Below are 23,085 nucleotides of genomic sequence, written 5' to 3' on the forward strand. Positions count from 1 at the left end.
TGATGGAGCCAAGATAGCAAAAGTGATCAACAATTTCTAGTGGTTGGCCATTAATGTTAACTTGAGGAGCAGTATTTGTGTTCTGAACTAGTATCTTAGTCTTGCTTTGAATAATATTTAAGAATAAGCCACAATTGCTGCATCAGCAGCATACAGGAATTCCCTAATAAGTATCTTCCTAACCTTGGTTTTTGCCCGCAGCCTTGATACATTAAATAGTTTTCCAGAAGATCTTGTATGGAGAAACACACCTTCGTTGATGTCGTTGTACGCATAATGCAGTAGACAGGAGAAGAATATGCCAAACAGAGTAGGTGCGAGCACACATCCCTGCTTGACACCACTGCTAACCTCAAAAGGGCTCCATTGAATTAGACAGTACATTTCGTTTCCTCATGAAAGCACTCAATGAACTTCAGTAGTTGAGAGGGCAAACTATTTTCCTTAGGAGTTTGAAAAGACCACTTCTGCTGACCATGTCAAAGGTTTTAGTCAGATCAACATCGAGTTCTAGATCTAGATCTAGATCTAGTTTGTATGACAAATGAAAGGGGAAGATATACATTTTTATTAGCGAGGGGAAAAGTCTTAAATTGTGTTACCCAAGTCATTTCTAACTCAATACTTAAAGTAGGTCAAGAATATTTTTTTTCGTATTGCCTCATTTACCAATTGTAAATAACAAAATTGAAACACGTGTTTCCCTATGTATTCTATACGAATTACGACGTAATTTAAATCAACAATGGTTATCACGTGACAGTTTTTTTTCTTTTTTAATCAATATTATCATGAGACCGTTCGTTTTGTTAAATGAGGTCCATTTATCTTATTTTGTAAGAAGAAAAAAATAGTTTTTAGTTTCTCTTTATTAAATGCAATATTTTATTCATTTTTAATGTATGAATAAGGTTAATAATTATTACTTTAAAAAATATCTGTGTAAGCTAAATGAATAGATGGAGGCGCGGTGGCTGAGTGGTAAAGCGCTTGGCTTCCCAACTTGGAGTCCTAGGTTTGAATTCTGGTGAAGACTGGGATTTTTACATTCGTGATCCTCAGGCCGCCTCTGAGTCCACCCAGCTGGGTACCTGACATTAGCTGGAGAAAAGTAAAGTTGGTAGTCGATATGCTGGCCACATTATACCTCGTTAAACATGGGCCATAGAAAAAGTTGACCTTTACATCATCTGCCCCTTAGATCACTAGGTCGGAAAGGGAATTTTACTTAATGAATTTATAAAAAACAACAACTTGAATTTGAAAAAGTACTTAGGTTTGATAAAAAATCATTTTGAAAGATTTAAACTTTAAAAGAGAAAATTTTGTTTTATTTTATTATTATTTTAGTGCCCAATGTTTTTTTTTATATTTTATTACTTTCAATGATCAAAACAAGACTATAGCTTAAGTATTTCTGGTCCATTAGTAGACTATAATAGAGCCACCTCTGATACTCTCTTTGTAATCTTGAATTTTCTATACTATAGAGTAGAAAGTAAGGCTTATGTATGTATGTATATATATCTGATAATCTCTTTGTAATCTTGTTATTATCTATACTATAAAGTAGAAAGTTAGGCGTATGTATGTATGTATGTATGTATGTATGTATGTATGTATGTATGTATGTATGTATGTATGTATGCATGTACGCATGTATGCATGTATGTATGTATGTATGTATGTATGTATGTATGTATGTATGTATGTATGTATGTATGTATGTATGTATGTATGTATGCATGTATGCATGTATGTATGTATGTATGTGTGTATGTATGTATGTATGTATGTATGTATGTATGCATGTATGCATGTATGTATGTGTGTATGTATGTATGTATGTATGTATGTATGTATGTATGCATGTATGTATGTATGTATGTATGTATGTATGTATGTATGTATGTATGTATGTATGTATGTATGTATGTATGTATGTATGTATGTATGCATGTATGTATGTATGTATGTATGTATGTATGTGTGTATGTATGTATGTATGTATGTATGTATGTATGTATGTATGTATGTATGTATGCATGTATGTATGTATGTATGTATGTATGTATGTATGTATGTATGTATGTATGTATGTATGTATGTATGTATGCGACGAATAGAAATAAAAAACGCTTGACCAATCTTGATAAAACTTGGCAGAAAAATTCCTTAGGTACTTTGGGTACTAACTTAGATCGTAGTGTATGTATTATAGCCTTAAAACAAACTTAAGACCCTCGAAAAAAAAGGGTGGGGGGTTCAAGCCAAAATATTATGTGAGCATTCCTATCTGTCTGTCTCTTTGGTAGAAATTTTGAATACGTTATTTCTCCCACATCTAGTCTGGGATCACATTATAACTCTGCACAATTAATAACTGTACCTAACAGTACTCAGTGAAAATATATTAATTGATTAAATGCTTGTAAACAAATAATTAAATTTTGTGTTAGGTATCGAAAAGGGGGAATAAATTCTAGTCCTTGAGATCTGTGGCTGTTTGTTTCCACTTAGTACGTTTTGGATCAAATTAAAATTTAGCAAAATAATTCATAGTCGATGGCTATAGATATATCAATAAAAAAAACTAACCAATTAGTTTATCAGTGGTCAATTATTAACTAATTTCGATTTATATGGAAAAGGGGGATTATTCCTACAATATTGAACGATATGCAGAGATTTTTACTTCTTCCCCTTCGATAAGCTTTGTTCTTACAAAAGAATTGTCTATATTTGCTTGTTTCTTAAACGCTCCATTTCCATCTTCTTAGCCTGCGCCTCTTGCTCTGTCTCAGTTCAACACTTTCTTTGAATCTCTGTTCAACACTTTCTTTGAATCTCTGTTCAACACTTTCTTTGAATCTCTGTTCAACACTTTCTTTGAATCTCTGGGCAACACTTTCTTTGAATCTCTGGGCAACACTTTCTTTGAATCTCTGGGCAACACTTTCTTTGAATCTCTGGGCAACACTTTCTTTGAATCTATGTTCAACACTTTCTTTGAATCTCTGGGCAACACTTTCTTTGAATCTCTGGGCAACACTTTCTTTGAATCTCTGGGCAACACTTTCTTTGAATCTCTGTTCAACACTTTCTTTGAATCTCTGTTCAACACTTTCTTTGAATCTCTGTTCAACACTTTATTTGAATCTCTGGGCAACACTTTCTTTGAATCTCTGGGCAACACTTTCTTTGAATCTCTGTTCAACACTTTCTTTGAATCTCTGTTCAACACTTTCTTTGAATCTCTGGGCAACACTTTCTTTGAATCTCTGGGCAACACTTTCTTTGAATCTCTGGGCAACACTTTCTTTGAATCTCTGGGCAACACTTTCTTTGAATCTCTGTTCAACACTTTCTTTGAATCTCTGGGCAACACTTTCTTAGAATCTCTGGGCAACACTTTCTTTGAATCTCTGTTCAACACTTTCTTTGAATCTCTGTTCAACACTTTCTTTGAATCTCTGGGCAACACTTTCTTAGAATCTCTGGGCAACATTTAAATATCCTCGTTATCTCTTTCTCTTCTTGTTCTTTACCACTTTTACTTCTCTTTTCCCTTGTTCTAACTAACATCTTCTTATGTTCTCTTTTCCACCACTCTCTCGCTCTTCCTTTTCCGTTCTTCACCTTTCTTTCACTCGCCTTAGCCTCGAAGAAAACCTAACACCATCTCCTGGTTTTGATGGTAAAAACACTTGCTTAATTTAATCATCAGTTGTGGTAGCTTGGTCAACGCGAGTTACATCCCTTGGGTTTCTGATTACATTCAGATTATTTCCCTTTCTACCTTCAGATATTGATTTGACACCAAAGAGAGAGAACTCGATATTAACAAACCTAATCAAGATTCTAATCATTCCATACAGTTTTGAGTCCAGAGCAACAAGAATATGTAGAAAGTGGAAAATATAGACTTGAATTTCTTATTCAGCAAGCTTTGAAACAATACAAGCAGCAGTGAAATCTATTATCGTACGTACATTGGCTTGTGGGGCAGATACGAATCAGACGAATCAATGTCCACCCTACAAGAACAAACAAATTATTGGATTTTCATTAGCATTTGTAGTTTTTGAGATCTAAACGAGACAAATAAAACAGACAGACGGACGGAAGAACGAATCACAGACAGTCCACACAAAACTATAAGAGCTCTTTCCTCTTCAGGAGCATCTGAACATAATGTAGGTGTGTAAATCTAAGAAGTCTTATCGGAGAATTAAATTCATAAAAACAAAAAACTATGCCCCTTGAAACATTATCATAATTGTTTTTGTTTGTTTACAAAATACAAAATTCTGTTTCCATACTTTTAAAACATGAATGCTTACAGTAATATATTTCTTATACTTACAGATCGTTTCCTGTTTACACTTTTTCATTTGTAAGAACTAGTTTCTTTCTTTTATAAAGATAAAAAGAATAGAAAGCAGTATAAAGAAATAGTGTGGCAATAAAATGCAGCCTAAAAGAAAGGGAGAAATTAAAATAATAATTTCAGAGAGTTTCTGAAAAAAACTAAATAGACCATGCTAAATAACGCAATATTGAAAGATAACATATCAGTTTTGAGAACCACTTCAAGCTACAGAGCGAAATAGATTAGATATTTGAATTTGTAGTACTGTGAACCACTCCAAGCTACAGAGCGAAATAGATTAGATATTTGAATTTGTAGTACTGAGAACCACTCCAAGCTACAGAGCGAAATAGATTAGATATTTCAATGTGTAGTGCTGAAAAGAGAATACAAATTACAATCGTTTATTAAAATTCTTTCCTATTCTATACACAGGATACAACAGAAAGCTCTATTGAAGGATTAGCCTCACACTTAGGACCATCACGTACACTCATCTTATTCTTTTTCTTGGATTTGATTTCCTATGGAATGTTATATAAAATGGATAATACTTTTTTTTTTAAATAAACTTTTAATAGTTAACGGGTGACGAAAATTAAAAAACGTAATTAATTAGATAAAAAAAAAAAAAACACTCAAACATCTTTTATATTTCTCTCTTTTAATATTGCACGATTTGTTCTAATAACTATAATACATTTCATTTCAAACAATGACAAATTTGATCAAAATACAAAATCATAAAAATGAAAATAAAAACTGCAAACATTGAAAAACAAAAAGAACCCAGCCCAATGTTTTAAAACATAGAAAATAATCATGGAGACCATTCTTCATTCTCCAATGTAGAGTAAACCAAGAATGTGTTGAATTGACAGACATGTTCACAAAACAACAACAGTCAAATCTAATCTACAGAATTGAAATGTAGAGGAATACAAGCGGAACAATCAGCTGAAGCCTGGTCACAGAATTATCTCCCTTTATCCACTTAAACAAGGAGCTTCTATAGAAAATAGAGCAGCAATAAAACAATGCTTTGATACAATCAAAAATAACATCAAGAACAGTTTTAAAAGTCTAATCATTAAAATACCGAAAGAAAGAAAGTATTTCTAACAAACTCACACATTGAAATAACTAATTAAAAACATAATTATTTTCTATAAGAAATATTGTTATTAAAATAAAATTACATCTTAAGAAGTAAAGTTAATAGTATCGCAAATAAAATTGAGAATAAAAAAAATAATGCGACTTTTTAACTTCACACCATTGGAGACATAAAATAAAACATGACTACGTATTACATATTACAGACACACACATAGACACACTTGAAATGGACAACAGAAACAAAACACGTTCGCTTACAGTTCCATTGAGTCATGGCACTCACCAAAGCTCAGAGTTTACATTTTGTCACATTTCTTGATTCTCGACGAATTCGAAAACAAAAATGATATAAAAAACAAATTGAACATGATTGAGTTCGATAATTAAATATGAAAACAAAAAGTATAAGTTTAAGTCTGTGCTATAAAGAGTGATATCTCCTTCCTAGGTAGAGGAAAAAATTCTAATGTCCTAAAAATCACATTTTTAAACTTGACTTTTTACGGTTTCATTCGTATTCATAAATACGTTATTTTAAAAGAATAGTTGAATGAATGAGATATGTTATTACTTTATCTACGCAGCTTTAACAGAAGTATGAATGTTCTAAAGAATGAGGTAAGGAAATGGCGTCACTTGAAGGACAGCCACTTCTGATCTTCCTAGTAAGTCATACACATCTCAGTACTTTAGTATCACGTATACGTCAAACACATATATGGATGTGCAGCATCCAGACCAAGTATATGTTTATATCTGATTTGAAAGAAATTGTATGTATCAATCAATACACTCGATGGTTGTCACTTCAGTACAAGATGGGGGGGGGGGGAGGGGACTAAAGGCATGAGGAAATTAATGAGAAAGTTAAAATAGAAACATCTTTGAAACAAATATCTCGTTTTTTTGTGCATTTATTAGTACATGCAAAGGGAATTAATACTTTTTAATGTCATTCACAGCCGAGTTATTGTTCTTGTCACAGATAGATTGTAACAAAAAAATAAAAGAAATTTAAAATATAGAAATCGCAATGAATATTCACGATAGAATTTGGAAAACAAAAAAATATCAATACCATTTCTTGAGCTTACGTACACATGCGCGGGACTAATACTGCAGTGAAGCACACATGGTCGCAATGTCAACTAAATAATGGTCATCTACATCTGTATCACTATTACTAACACACGAATAAGGTAGAAGAAACATAGTAGTCCATTCAAATCGCCACAATAAAAATCTTTAACACATAAAATAAGACATTTTGTTTCCGATAAATCTTTTACAATTCGTTTTAAAAATGCTAAAAATGTATGCGAAGGAAAAAAAAATGTCGGTGAAAATAGCGCTGTGAGAACACGTGACTCCTGTCATAACATGTGACAACACGTGACTCCTGTCATAACATGTGACAACACGTGACTCCTGTCATACAAAATAAAAGCGACGATATTCAATAGCGTCAAAGAAAATATCTTTACTAGCCATCGCTCCAGCGTGCTTAGTGCATGAACAACAGTCGAGTTTCTACACACAGCACACACAGAGGCAACACGCACACACAATTACGTCATTAGATGACATTGAGAAACTCCATTGAAACGATTCTTGAGGTTATGTACACCTTATGTTGAAGCTTTTTGTGGAAAAAAAAACATACAAAGCAAATCTACCGACCAACAAACAAACCATTAAACACACACACAGATCGTTTGCCAAACTTTGAAACGAATTTCACACAGCAACATGAAACAAACAAAACAAGAATCGCTTTCAGAAAGGACAACCACAACCACAACCACAACCACAACCACAACCACAGCCACAACCACAACCACAGCAACTAACTAAAAACAACTTCAATGCATGTATTTCTTCCTTAGGGTTTGACATGTATGTCAAGAACACATTCTCTAATCTCCTTCTTAAATCTAACGTTAAAGAGTTCTGAATTGCTCAATACAAATACACTGGAACTCAAAGTACAACAACCTACTTTGGATGTCGCCCTATGTAACCTTCACAAGATTATAATGACATTTAAAGTTCACATGCTATTATGCTCATCTGTGTATAACATTTAGTAAACATAATTTGTATAGTATTTATTCTCCGAAATATGTTACAATAATAACAAGAAAAATAATTTCACATTGTGTAATTAATAAAAAAAAAGGTAACAAAGTCTTCCAGATCGAAATACTTCTATGGTATTATGAAAGAAATGATTAAGAAAAAAAAATGACATTAGACCAAATCTGTTTATACCTCATAGTCAAAGGCTATTTCCTCTTGTTTCACCATTCAAACCTATTTTCAACATTTCTAAAAAATTAAAAGTGACTTTAATGAAGTCAGGATTCATAATATAAAGATGTTGAAAGTCAGAGCACACAAGCGCGTGCTGAGCACACAGGGTTGTTGTCGTTGCTTTATAAAGAGGCATTAAGAAACACATGTACTGAAAACACTAAGTCAAGTTGATATGCTCTTTGATACTGGTGGTTATGTAGAGAGAAATGGGAAATGATCAAAGAAAGATAAGCAGATAAAACCAATCAAAGTTTTACAAGAGTAACCTTCCTTGCAATACCATTGCAACAAGCTTTAACGCGTTTTAGTTAGAGGAGTGTTTTTATTTTTAAAAACCTTTGTATAGAATATAGAGATATTTAGAACTATAAATAAATATTCAAGATCACAATGGAATGAACATTTTTTTCAATAAGAATCTGATTTTGAATCGGCTCATAGTAAGACAACAGAAACTTTATTTGTAAGTAAGAAATCTACCAAAGAATCTAAGCCAATAAGTCTCGGCTATTAAATCGATCAGAGATATCACTCTATAACAAAAACACTGGCAAAGCTAAAGTCTAATAATTATTTAAAAAATAAGACTTAATTAAGAAAAAAGTTCAATAAATATAATCATTCTATAGAGTAAATATTGGTGTACAATAGAGCAATGATTCATGGTGTAAAGTAACAATGATGACGAATGGATGAAGTGACTTTGTTACAAAAGTGTAAGTTGCATGATCCCAATGAGATGAGGTACACAGTAGAGAATGTGGAACATAGACTTTCAGGAGTTGGCATTGTATTTTCACATGTGATAAGGGGGAGAACTACTTCCCGCTAAACGACTCAAAAGTTGGGATGAAATATGGTATCAATGGAATATCATCAAATATGAGGATGGTGAAGATAAATGCTTATAAATATTTATAGTTATATAAGAATAAATTGGCTGGTCACAACACTTTCGAATACAAAATCTCGAGTATCTGAGTCAAAAAGGTGAGAAAGGTATAAAAAAAATGGGGTGTAAGTACATTTCACAACCTTTGCTGAATGTAGGACCTGGAATGACGTCATCAATTATGTAGGTAGTTCATTGGCGCAACAAAGCTAAAGCTAGTAGAGGAGAACTTAAAGCAGGGGCGTCTCTACATGTCACTGTTCACACATTTTTGCGAACATTCCTAAACTGACCTAAACTATTCATATTGCTGTATCATGCCTTTGTCAGACGTGAGCTATTAATAGTCGAACTAGACGAACTATGTTTAACGTTTCTATAACTAAAAGTTTTTAGGTCACTCGGGTTTGAGTTCGTGACATCTTGTGATGAAGTGTTATAGCTCTCACATACACGCTTGGTATGGCTGGAGTCTAATATCATGTACACAAATGTTTATTAAAAACAAGAATGTCTTTATGTCTTGTCTATCGCTCAGTATCCATCTAGCTCACGTGACAATGTCTTTATGTCTTGTCTAGCGCTCAGTATCCATCTAGCTCACGTGATAATGTTTGTGTCACTTCCTTAACACTGTCACGTCATTACTGTCTGTGGTATTAAGACTTATGGTTTAGAGATTGTCTTAATAAAATATGCCTCCTCAATAATTTATGGGATAAAAACTCTAGAGATTATCTTTTGTCCATAAATATACATTGCGTCATTATTTTTTGTGGTACTAAAAACTAAGACTAGATTAGAGATTAGCTCTGAATGAATCATTCAAACAGACTTTACGTGTTTTACAATAATTTACTACAATGAAATTGTGTAGAAAAATGTTAAATCTGTTATAGTAACCATGGAGACTGTTGTCCACAGGTCCCTTCATATCTAGAAACCATCCGAAATATTGCCGATAAAAAAACATGTTGAACTAAACGAATGCCCTGATTGGTCATTTAATGTTCTGTTTAGCTTGACTCTTTGTCCTATCTGTTGATGTACATAATTTGTTAACAGTGACATAATGTTTACTACTAGGCAGAAAAACAACAACAACAACAACTTGTGTTGCTAAACAATTCCTAGTCTTATATAGTGCTCACAACAATCACGGCGGTGCTGAAACTTTGCTACAACATTGACTGGATACATCTTTATACAACACTCATTCAAACTTTCTACCAGGAATTGTTTTCTCTAGGCCAGTGTTTCCAATCTTTTTCCTTAACGGAACAATTTACACATTCTGAGTATTTAGCGGGACACTTCGCACATTCTGAGTATTTAGCGGAAAACTTCGCACACTCTGAGTATTTAACTATTCTTATTTTTTAAAGATGATATTTCAAGTGATGGCCAATTGTTAATTCTTCCAGTACTTCGTGGAACGTATACTCAGGCTTCACGGAACCCTTTTGTTCCACTGAACACAGTTTGGGAACCACTACTCTAGGCTGTGGAAGTTTCTTTTATAATTTAAATCTCATCCATAAGAACGCTAGCCTTTCGAATTTGTCTTCCATAAGATTTAGTTTAATAAAGCACGGAATGTTTGTTGTATAATAGACTTTTCTGTTCTTTTAATATAAATAAAAGCAAAAATCATTGTTTATTTTTCGGTGTAGTCTTAAGAGACTAGATCTTTCAAAACCTGAAAATGTCAAATACAAGGGAATGAAATACTCTTATTGTCAAATACAAGGGAATGAAATACTCTTATTGTCAAATACAAGGGAATGAAATACTCTTATTGTCTACATGAATGCCAAGATAAAAACATATGTTCAAACATAAGCTATATGACTTTCAAGTGTACACTAAAAACAATAAATGTATACACTGTATAAAATGTATAAACTGTATAAAATACAATAACTACTTCTACCACAACCATAGTTCTGTATATAATATGTATTTTGTTATCATTGTATGAATATTACACTACAACTAGTAATGCAGATTTTGAACAGCATTTATGCAAGTGTATGGAGGTACATACGTTTTTAATGAAATCTCTAACATTCACTTCTATAACAAGGTAACAAAGTCTTTTCTGTTCTGTGAGTATGTAGAAGTGTGTCAACAAATAACAGAGCAACGCCATCACAACCTAGTTCGGGCAATAAAATGTTGAGGACATTGAGAGTTCGATGACTAGATCATAGCACAACCAACAGTAGAGAACGTAACATTGTCAGGACAACATTGAACAACCAACAGTAGAGAACGTAACATTGTCAGGACAACATTGAACAACCAACAGTAGAGAACGTAACATTGTCAGGACAACATTGAACAACCAACAGTAGAGAACGCAACATTGTCAGGACAACATTGAACAACCAACAGTAGAGAACGTAACATTGTCAGGACAACATTGAACAACCAACAGTAGAGAACGTAACATTGTCAGGACAACATTGAACAACCAACAGTAGAGAACGTAACATTGTCAGGACAACATTGAACAACCAACAGTAGAGAACGTAACATTGTCAGGACAACATTGAACAACCAACAGTAGAGAACGTAACATTTTCAGGACAACATTGAACAACCAACAGTAGAGAACGTAACATTGTCAGGACAACATTGAACAACCAACAGTAGAGAACGTAACATTGTCAGGACAACATTGAACAACCAACAGTAGAGAACGTAACATTTTCAGGACAACATTGAACAACCAACAGTAGAGAACGTAACATTGTCAGGACAACATTGAACAACCAACAGTAGAGAACGTAACATTGTCAGGACAGCATAGCACATTCACATTAGCTTAAAAATTGGGTATAGTTGCGTATAAAGACTGTATTGCACAATTCACATTAAATTAAACATTGCACTGTCCAGACAACAACAAAAAAAAAACAACAAAAAACAAAAAAAAAAAAAAAAAAAGCATTTCTCTGTTGTTTCTACTACTAGTGTGTGTGTGTCATAGATTTAGACAACGTTATATTTAGCGTGAAAAACAAAAAAAATCATTATAAACATGATGTCTTGAGCCTTTAAGCAGACTGCGTGATAGAAGCGAGCAAAACATACGTGTGAGAAGTGGCACAAGCTTTAAAAGCAGAGTACAACAAATAGAAGGTTTACGGCTGAACGAAAAACATACAAGAATATTCTTTTAGCATAAGCTGATTGTCGACTTAAAAAAAAAAGTGCCTTATACTGTAAACAATTGAAAATATCGAAGTTTACTTCCAAAAGCGTGCAAGTGCCAATCACTAAGCTTTTAGTTACACCTAATAGAGGCTCATATAATCTGTCGTATGATTTAGTACAGAAATAACAAGCCACTCGTAAACATAGCTGTACTAAACGTGAGAGTGAAGCTGTTCAATGAAGTAAATCGGTTCAAACTGTAACACATGCTAGTAATGCTTCAATTCAGAACTATCACAATACAACGCTCTAAGTAGTGAAAACATATGAAGATATACAGTAATAGTCACTTTGTACAAATAGGGACTTACATAGAAACAACCTTTGTTATTTTTAACGTTAGCGAATTACTATTACCATAATCATTATTTGTTTTTTAGCTATTAGTTCCAATACTTAAATTTGGAATGCATAAGCTACATCAATTAATTGTTTGGATATTAATTTTTATCATTATCCCATATTTTTTCCTGAAAGGTTGTAATAAATTATCTATCTATCAATCTATCATTTCTATCAAACTACCTGTTAGGCCGGTCTTAGATAATTGAAGGCCTAGGCGAAGTGAATTTAGTGGCCCCTAATGAAATATGAAAAAAAAAATACATCAAAAAAATAAAATTATGCAATTTATCCAAAACCTAGTGTACTCCAACAATATCATTGAGGAAAAATGTCGCCATTTCTTCTCTAAAAACGTAATACAAGAGTTCAATGCAAGGCTTTACCAATCGGAGGCCCTAGGCCCAGGGTCGGCAACCTGCGACTCGCGAGCCACATGCGGCTCTTTGGGTGTGAAGCTGCGGCTCTTTAGTTCTTTACGCAAATATTATCACTTGTACTCGCTTTTCACCACATCCCTCCCTGATTACACGCGTCGTCACTGTTGTCAGTCCGTCGGAAGCTCTTGACCGTCGTCTAATGTTTCTATGTAGGTTTTAATTTGCTTTCGACGCAAGACGGATTGGCGTCTTAACCACGTGCTTTGGCTGTGACGTATAGTTTGTTGTTTCAAGTAAATGATTAGGAAGCGAATTATCTTCTCAAAGTTAGAAACAATCTACAAGTGATGCTATTCTGGCAAGCTTTGTGGTACCACTAGAAATAACACAAAAAGGCGAACCATTTACAGATGTATGTCGAAGATTGCTTCCTAATTTCATCTGAAGAACTGTTTCGTAATTTAAAAAACAAACCAAAAAATCATGAAAAAAACTAACAAACAATGTTTTGCCAATATCTGCTGAAACAGTACAAAATAGAATAGCTAAAATGTCTTCAAATATAACATATTTGCAAGTGGAAGATATTCAACTTTCTTCTGCCGTATCACTTGCTATAGATTAGTCTTACGCCATGAAGACATGACGGCACACGTTGCCTTTTTGTCAGGTATATTTCGTTCCTAGAATTGCTACGTGTACCGCTATCGTGACAAAACTAGAGGGGACGATACAGCAAATGCTATGCAAAAATACCTTGAAGAAAATAAGATAAAATTATTTCATTAGCAACTGATGGAGCCAGAAGTATGACAGAAAAAAATAAAAGGGCAACACTGATTCGTCGGAGCAAAAATAAACCAAGAAATTCTTATGTTTCACTGAATAATGCACCAAGAAGACCGAAATAGATGAGGTCATGAATTTGGTAATCAAGACTGTTAACAGCATCTTGTCAAAAGCACTCTACCACTTAAACGAAATGGAGACTCAGTATTCCGACCTATGACTTTCCAAAGGTAAGGTGATGAAACGTTTTGCTTTGAGCTTGAATGAAATAAATACATTTCTAAATGATAAAGACATTGATCACATCGAATTAGAGAACGACAAATAGTTGCAAAAATTTCACTTTATGATTGATTTAACAGCCAAAACTAAAAACAGCGAAAATTAAATGAGCTGAATCTAAAACTGCAAGGAAAGGAAAACCCAGCCTATGTTTTGATATAGGAATTGGTTTGTTTTGAAGAAAAATTAATTTTTTTTTGCAGAAGATATTCAGAGCGGTCAATTACTTCATTTTGAATGTCTATAGCAGTATAGCGATAAAATCTGTGCAACTTTTTACACGAATTACTTCAGCACAGTTATAAAAAAAATCAAAGATGAATTTGTTGACAGATTTAAGCAGTTCAAAACCAACAAAACCATTCTAGCATTCCGAGTACACCATATCAACACAAATAGTAACGAAATCCACAGAGTTGAAAAGCAAGTTGGAAGAGTTGAAGGTCCAGAAATGTATGTACGTAACGCAACAAAAGTGGACAGCTTTCAAAGAAATGCCGCGAATTGATTCGGCGCATGGAATAATCTCCCAGATTGCTACAGTGAGGTGAAGTTAGCATTCGAAGTGCTAACTATCTTTGGGTCGACTTAGTTGTGCGAGCAAGCGTTCTCTTGCATGAATATAATTAAAAGTAAGGTAAGAAACCAACTAACAAATGAAAATTTAGAGTCGTGTTTGAAACCAAAAACAACAAGTTATGAGCCAAACTTTCTAAAAACCATACAAAGCCAATGCTCCCACTGAATTTGTTTGCTCGATTATCTAATTTGTTGTGAAAAACACTACTTATAAATGAATTCTTTCTTTTTTTCATTTTAAAAAATTCATTGTTTGACAACTATTTATAGTTGGCAAGAAAAAATCTTTGTGGCTCTTTAACAACTTAAAAATTTTGTAAATTATAATTTTTGGCTCTTCCGACTCAAAAGGTTGCCGACCGCTGCCCTAGGCGATGATCTAGTTTGCTTATGCGTAAGACCGGCCCTGTGTCTAACTGTTTATCTATCTAACCACCAAATATCACGAATTAAATATTCACTCTCTAAACATTTCTTATAAAAAAGACTTTTAAATCTTATAATAAAGGTATATAACATTTATAATGACAATGTTTATTTAAAAAATTACATTGTAACTGATATCGTCATATAATATTTACAAGGATTATATTCATGTCTAGAATACGTAGTTTAAATAGAGTAAACTTTTGTTTAGCGTTATAACAACAATCATTATAAACAAAAATACGAAGTCAAATAATACATTGTATTGCATTTTATGCAGAAATGGATATAAATTCTATCTGTATTTACAATCAACCATTTTAAAACATATATATATATATAATATGAATAATGGGTTTGAATGGATTGAAGACATTCATGGTATGGTTAGATATCATTATGGAAAAATACAAAATAGTTAATATTGGGATTTGTGTACAAATAGATTTGAAATACCGGTGGATTTTCTTAGAGAAATTAGAAACCTAAAAGTCTTTTCTTGTTATTATCTTTTATCTAATGATTTAAAGAGACATTTTAAAACTCCAACAGTTCATTGGCTGCAATTATTAACTAATGTTGACAAAACTTTTTTTTTCTCTTTTTCTTTAGTAGCTCAGAATGTTTTTTTTTCTCTTTTTTTTTTTTAAAAGGAAACCTAATAATATTTTTTTTTCTATAACCAACAGGAGACACGTAAAAGCAAAAACGAATTTAATAAACACCAATTATATTGTTAAATTCAACATTTTTAAACAGGTATATAATATTCTAAATAAAATATCCAAATTAGAAATGCAGTTAACCGATTTCAAAGAATCAGCAAATAACTTCAGTGTAATACGTATCAAACAAAAGTTCCAATGAAGATCATAGTAATATCAACAGTCTGGTCAAGGAGGTCCAGTTGGATGAGATGCTCATTAATATCAACAGTCTGGTCAAGGAGGTCCAGTTGGATGAGATGCTCATTAAGCTGGACAAATGGAACGAATTTGTCCGCATTGTGTCACCGCTGGAAGACGCATGGATTTAGCACTAGACTGACCATCACAACCAAGGAGAGAGAGAACATCTGGACAGTCCACCCTGGTCGCATGGCCGAGGTGGTAGAAGCCCTGTTTCTGGCTTGTTTCCTGTGCTCTGGTTGGCTATCTGATAAATTGACATAATACATTTTTGTTACATGCTTTAGAAGAGAAATTTAGCTTGATAGTATAAAATGTATAAGACACTTGTCCATTGTACTTTCGTTTTACTGAAACAACTAGCATGTCTCAAGTCTTCAGTTAATGTCGGATCAAACTGTGTCAAGTCTTCAGTTAATGTTGGATCAAACTGTGTCAAGTCTTCAGTTAATGTCGGATCAAACTGTGTCAAGTCTTCAGTTAATGTTGGATCAAACTGTGTCAAGTCTTCAGTTAATGTTGGATCAAACTGTGTCAAGTCTTCAGTTAATGTTGGATCAAACTGTCTCAAGTCTTCAGTTAATGTCGGATCAAACTGTGTCAAGTCTTCAGTTAATGTCGGATCAAACTGTGTCAAGTCTTCAGTTAATGTCGGATCAAACTGTCTCAAGTCTTCAGTTAATGTCGGATCAAACTGTGTCAAGTCTTCAGTTAATGTTGGATCAAACTGTGTCAAGTCTTCAGTTAATGTTGGATCAAACTGTGTCAAGTCTTCAGTTAATGTTGGATCAAACTGTGTCAAGTCTTCAGTTAATGTTGGATCAAACTGTGTCAAGTCTTCAGTTAATGTTGGATCAAACTGTGTCAAGTCTTCAGTTAATGTTGGATCAAACTGTGTCAAGTCTTCAGTTAATGTTGGATCAAACTGTGTCGAGACTTCAGTTAATGTTGGATCAAACTGTGTCGAGTCTTCAGTTAATGTTGGATCAAACTGTGTCAAGTCTTCAGTTAATGTTGGATCAAACTGTGTCAAGTCTTCAGTTAATGTTGGATCAAACTGTGTCAAGTCTTCAGTTAATGTTGGATCAAACTGTGTCAAGTCTTCAGTTAATGTTGGATCAAACTGTGTCGAGTCTTCAGTTAATGTTGGATCAAACTGTGTCAAGTCTTCAGTTAATGTTGGATCAAACTGTGTCGAGACTTCAGTTAATGTTGGATCAAACTGTGTCGAGTCTTCAGTTAATGTTGGATCAAACTGTGTCAAGTCTTCAGTTAATGTTGGATCAAACTGTGTCAAGTCTTCAGTTAATGTTGGATCAAACTGTGTCAAGTCTTCAGTTAATGTTGGATCAAACTGTGTCAAGTCTTCAGTTAATGTTGGATCAAACTGTGTCGAGTCTTCAGTTAATGTTGGATCAAACTGTGTCAAGTCTTCAGTTAATGTTGGATCAAACTGTGTCGAGACTTCAGTTAATGTTGGATCAAACTGTGTCGAGTCTTCAGTTAATGTTGGATCAAACTGTGTCAAGTCTTCAGTTAATGTTGGATCAAACTGTGTCAAGTCTTCAGTTAATGTTGGATCAAACTGTGTCAAGTCTTCAGTTAATGTTGGATCAAACTGTGTCGAGTCTTCAGTTAATGTTGGATCAAACTGTGTCAAGTCTTCAGTTAATGTTGGATCAAACTGTGTCGAGACTTCAGTTAATGTTGGATCAAACTGTGTCGAGTCTTCAGTTAATGTTGGATCAAACTGTGTCAAGTCTTCAGTTAATGTTGGATCAAACTGTGTCGAGTCTTCAGTTAATGTTGGATCAAACTGTGTCGAGACTCTTGAGAGATCATTTGGATCGTTTACATCTTATCTTATCTTATATAATATAGACGTTACTTCAAAAAAGAAGAGGATTACGTCCTACGCGTCATCACATTAATATACAAGGCGTTCCTCAAATTCAATAACACTATTACATTAATCTCTCTCTAGCCTGTACAGTTTTTAGCGTCATTTTCTATCCTAAAACCTTGTAACTTTTGTGTTTATCCTAGCAACTCATTTGGTTCTAGATTAGATAGCACTAGTAATTACTCCAATTTCGATTGGTTATGTACCACGTGTTTTTGCTCGCTCGTTGCTCCAAACAGCTAGTTCAACTAAACCGATTGAAAGCTTATATTGTTTAAACAAAATCTAACCTCAAAACAAAAAGATGTCCTTACTATTTCATGTCCACGGTATTTCATGTCTATTTCATGTCCTTACTATTTCAGGTCCTTACTATTTCATGTCTCTAGATCGTCTGCCGTTCTAAGCATACATTACCACAGAAGCTCTCATATTTCATCATTCTCCAATGCACAGCAACCAACCAATCACTTAACCTCTCCTTACCGTCACCTAGGAAACATACACAGACACACTCACTCTATTACATACTGGCATTCAATTAGTTTGCGTGCTCTGCGTAATATGCAATAAGAGATCATTGACCCTGTTCACACCGACAGAGAAACACTAATTCTACCACTTGCCGTGAAGGATACAATATAAACATTGAACCATTTATTTCTTATCGGGCACATCAAACATTTCAAGTTATTTTTACGATCGAAACCACACATATTAAATCAAGATAAGAATCAAGAATGTTTTTTTTACTCACAGTTTCGACCAAATATGTTTTTAAAAGCTGCCATTTAAATGTGTAAAGTACAAAATATATTCCTTCAGTGTGTAGATCAGGATCATTATTATATGTTAGGATGCAACAAGGGAGTTAAAGAAGATTGCGCTTTGTGTATAGCTGTGCATTACTGGCCTTTTAAATTCAGGGGATGCAAAAAAAAAAAAGGTGGGCGGCTTAAAATCGTTTGATTGGGACTGAGGTATTTCTATTGGAGGGTGACAAAAATTATGCGATGCCATTGTAATGCTGTCTTTATAGTCTGTTCCAATGAATAATAACATAATAATAATAAAAGATTCAGGTCTAACTAACCAGAAATTCGTTATGGTTATGCGCTTTTGGAATTCAAGGGCCTAAGAGATGTGTGATTGTTTTTTGTTTCTCCCTAAAATTGTTTTGTTATGGGAGAGGCTTTTCATTCAACAATATAATGTGTGTTTATATTATATGTGTGTGTATTGTGTGTGTGTGAGTGAGGGGTGTTATAATACACGCAGGCTACATTTGATGTTCTTGTTTGAGGGCCAGAAACACATTTGTTGAAGGTGGGGGAGTGTTGTAATGCTCTGATGGTTTTAGTGAAAAAGAAAATGTTCTATGGGCTAAATAAACATATCGCAACATTTCAACCCTATGGCAGTATGGTATCTGCTCGTCTGCCATATACCATTATAGAAATTGATTGTGTTTTTTTTTTCCAATATTGTCACTAATTATTTTTAATGAGCTTATATTCTTTTTACAGAAGTCAATAGCGAATTATCTTTTAAAGTATTCACTCAAAGATACAGATAATAAAATGCAATTTTTAAAGTTGTATGTAGAGCGTAGATGTCAAACCAATATTTGGGCCAGTACAACTGAGTCCTGACTACCCACAAAGTCAATTAGGTGACTGACCTGTATGTAAGGATTTGGCCACAGCTACAGTTTTGCTGGTTGCCGTGTCGCCCAGTCTGTTGCTGGCCACTAGTCTCACCTCTAGCTCGTTCACCGGGACATTGGCTTTGTCCAGCGTCATCCAGGACTTGTCCTGAACGTAGTCTGTGTTGTGCCAGTCATTGTGACCTATGTGACATTGGTGTCAAGGACAAAAACAACAATAACCAATCAAATAAGTGTAATTCATTTTAATAGAGGTACAAGAAACTTTTGTTTTTCAAGTTTCGCTAGAGCAGCGTACAAAAAGAAGAACGATTTGGCGGTAAAATAAAATAAAAAGATGAAACAGAAAAAGCAACAAAATAAAAAAAAGTTTTCACACAAATAAAACTGAAGAAAAAAATTCTTTCACATTAATGAATAAAGTGGGCATCTTACATTACCCCCATCCCCATACACACAACAAGACAGTGACAATAAAGCAGACATTTCAGAACACTAAACATGAATAGGGTGAGTTCCAACAATTGGTGAAAGGCAGACATGTTTTATATGAATACATTGTATGTTACGAATAATCTGAGTTCATAATACTCCCACCTATTTAAAAACAACAACATTATTACTCAGGGAAATGAAAGCCACTCTTTTATAGATCTAGATCTGATGAGATATTCAATTCTTAACAGACAATGTCTTAACAAAAAACACTTGTAAAATTGTGTCACACATTTGGTTCAATTTCAGATATAAATCAAATTGAATGCAATTTTCTCACCAGACTGTCGATACTCTACTTGATACTTCATGTCTTTGGCCGGCTGGTCAGACATCCACGTGATGTTTACACTGGAGTTGCTGAGTTCAGCCACATGGACACGAGGTGGGTGTGGCACTGGGGAAACAGCAGAATGGACCTCATTCACCAATCGTAAACAAACATCATTTAGCCACGTGATAATATTGATAAAACAACGAAAAAAAACTGTCACGTGATAGCCACTGTGTATTAATATAGATCGTAATTTGTATAGAAGAGATAGAGAATCACGTGACAAAATGTTGTTTCTTTACGATTGGTGAATGAGGTCCATTGAAACCGGTAAAAAAATTATTGGATCGTATCGACACATTACAAATACAATATACCATTTAGTACTGTGCGAATACGATTTGTCCCACTTCGAATTCGAATTAGTGGATATTTGAAATGCTATTTTATATAGACCTATATCCATTTTACAATTAGTGTTATAGATGTGCTCTTAATGAAAACATCAACTCACGGCAGGCAAAACATAACTCGAGCTTTGCTTTTTGATCGAACTGTACAGCCAGGAAATTCCCACCAGTCAGGCGCGCGGCGGCTGCGGGATGCCCGTCAAGGTTGACCGACAGCACATGGAAACGAGGTGGAATGACGGCTCGACTATCCGTCAAGATTGTTAATTAAAAATTATGAAAGTAATGGAGCATCGATGTCTGCCAAAATATTTGCCTGAATACAAGTCTATGATTGAAATTTTTTCTAAGCGAATTCGAGTATCAGAAACTATGCGTATTTGATTTTTACAAAGCTTATATTAATTCACTCTGTCTGTATGGTAAAAAGTTTGTACATGTTATTTCTCCCACACCCAATCTCGGATTAAGCTGAACTTTGGCACAATACTTTCATTACCTGAAAACACAAGAATCAATATATATAAAAAATAACCAATTAGTTAATTAACTATTTATTTTGTTTGGTATCTTGTACAAAGGAAAGAAATCACACTTGACAGATGTGGTGGTATAAATGGAATCGTCACCTTAAAGACTCTTGAGCCCTCACTGAACTTTAAAAAAAAAATATTTAAAAAACGATCATGTAAACATTCACCAGGATACCCCCTTTCATTCCTCCCTCTTCACAACGGGTCCAGACAAGTGATGAGATCATAGCGCAGTGAGAAAGCTAAATGATAAATAAAAAGAAGTGGTAACAAATATTTCTAATCGCACAGATTTATTATGTCTAGGTTAGTTATGCATATACTTTTATGACTGATCCAAGCTAATTGATACAATTACACTTAATATAACCTTTAATTTTAAAATACTAGTTTTATAATCTATATTTTAATATAAGCAAAGGTTTAAAAACAGCGTCAAATTCTGAAATTAACATCTAAAGAGAGTGTAATGTCAAACTCCTGAGAAGACTTTCTCCAGAGTATTTGCTATGGTTGAGATCTCTCTGGGTTTGGGTCATTTCCTGTTCAAAGTGTCGTCCCGTCTTCCACTCTCTCGTAGCAGGGAAAATATTTAGGGCTTAGGTCTCGTATAGTCTTAATATTTTTATTTTTTGAGAAGATGATTTGTATATTTAGGATGTTCACCTTAATTGAAGATTATTACATCTGAGCAGTATATGAGAGGATAACTTCGTTGAGGTTCCAACCCTAGACCACTTTGAGGACAATCCAAAGAATATATTACACTACCAGACACCTCTACTGGCAAATACAGCTTTACAAATGATTCTGAAACTCTATTTGATTTGTTAGTTTCAGGAGTTCCTTGTTGAATCTTGCGTCCAAGCCAAAATCACCTGCAGGAAGGTAGGTGTATCCAGGGGAGAGGTTCAAACCCGAGACTGGAGACGAAAGTGCATACTACAACGACCTTGTTCTATGACTTTTCTATTTTCGTTTTTACAATTCTGCCAGATAAAGGTCAACAAGACTGCTGACGTTGGTTGATCTGGATTGGGTTGATTTTAAACAACGTTTGGCTGATAACTGGTTCTCACATAAACGCATCTCCGCAATACATCAAGTACCGAAATAAACCAAAAATTTAAATAAAAATACTTAAGTTAAAAAAAAATACAGCAAGACTGAATGACTTTTTGAATCACAATATTGAAATAAATTAGTAATATAGATTTAAATTATCTAAAAGAATCTTTACCATGTTCTCGCCTCTATTTATATAGTGTTTTTGATGCCACGAGTAATGATGTCAAAAACTTTGTTTCCTTAAACATAGCTAGAAGACACAAGAGTGACTCTGAATGGCAGCAATTGAAATGCATTTTTTTCATACAAACTTTCAGAGGCCACTTGATCTGGTCTTTGACACTCACCATTATTATTAATTCATTATATTCAAAGTTAACAAGTATTTTTATAAATTAAAAACCTAATGGAATGATAATAGGGTACCTATCTATTATTATTTATTTTTAAAAATGATTTTAAAAATATACGTACATTGTCCTTTGGCTGTCATCATATCGATGAAGTTGGGCTCGCCACGCCCCTGCTTTGTCCTCGCCCACACTATAAATCTATACCTGTGAGCCGCCTGGAGACCTGTGATTCGTGCCCCCAATGTTGATGGGTTACTTATGTGTGGGAGCAGGGGTCGTATGGGCCCAAGTTGCTGACCTGATACTAAATGAACAGATAAAATATTTTTCAGGCTATCACTTTGGCAACATTGAGGATTAATACTTGCTGTTTAATTATTTTTTTTGTATGATAGAAATATATCCAGGATTATCGTAAAATATTCAAATAAAATTTTTAACTTTAAATGTACTAGACCTAGAAATTATAAGGCAATGTGAAATCAAAGGCCAAAATAGGTTTGGTTATAACTGACGTAGTACACATGTGGTTGTTAAGGGTGTTACTTTTTTTTTCCAAAGGTCTACAGAGAATATCGGTAACAGTGAGCAATACTAAGTATAAGTGAGAGTGAGTGCTTCATTGTATATTAGTGAAACGGAAGAAGAAATACATAACAATGACATAAATATTCTGCTGCTGAGGTATTGATGAAGAGCGTCAGTCTTTGGACCAGATCTCATAGGCCTAACAAAGTAGATCATCAATGAAGATGT

The 23,085-nt window shown here is 34.0% G+C and overlaps 2 protein-coding genes across 3 annotated transcripts in view; both read right to left on the reverse strand.

Annotated features, from left to right (window-relative positions):
* Window positions 1-2,800: 2,800 nt before the first annotated feature.
* Window positions 2,801-3,508, reverse strand: LOC129925929 (uncharacterized). Its single transcript, XM_056027521.1, has one exon. The coding sequence runs from the start codon at window positions 3,506-3,508 to the stop codon at window positions 2,801-2,803; it is 708 nt and encodes a 235-aa protein (XP_055883496.1).
* Window positions 3,509-5,000: 1,492 nt separating this feature from the next.
* Window positions 5,001-23,085, reverse strand: part of LOC106064262 (neuroglian-like) — a 213,535-nt gene continuing 195,450 nt past the window's right edge. The window contains exons 10-14 of one of the 2 annotated variants that reach the window (XR_008777578.1): window positions 22,451-22,633; window positions 19,972-20,088; window positions 19,212-19,379; window positions 6,901-15,874; window positions 5,001-6,842 (exon numbers count right to left, since the gene is read on the reverse strand). Coding sequence is in view for 1 of the 2 variants with exons in the window: in XM_056026957.1 (XP_055882932.1) it covers window positions 15,729-15,874; window positions 19,212-19,379; window positions 19,972-20,088; window positions 22,451-22,633 (614 nt within the window). In the remaining variant the exon portion in view is untranslated. Of the gene's footprint in view, window positions 15,875-19,211; window positions 19,380-19,971; window positions 20,089-22,450; window positions 22,634-23,085 lie in introns of both variants that reach the window. The other variant, XM_056026957.1, reaches the window with a different exon arrangement.

This window comes from Biomphalaria glabrata, chromosome 4 (assembly GCF_947242115.1).
Source record: "Biomphalaria glabrata chromosome 4, xgBioGlab47.1, whole genome shotgun sequence".
NCBI classification, from domain to species: domain Eukaryota; kingdom Metazoa; phylum Mollusca; class Gastropoda; family Planorbidae; genus Biomphalaria; species Biomphalaria glabrata.

Coding starts and splice junctions, on each gene's coding strand:
- LOC129925929 (XM_056027521.1), bottom strand. CDS start 3,508: ATGTTGCCCAGAGATTCTAAGAAAGTGTTGCCCAGAGATTCAAAGAAA.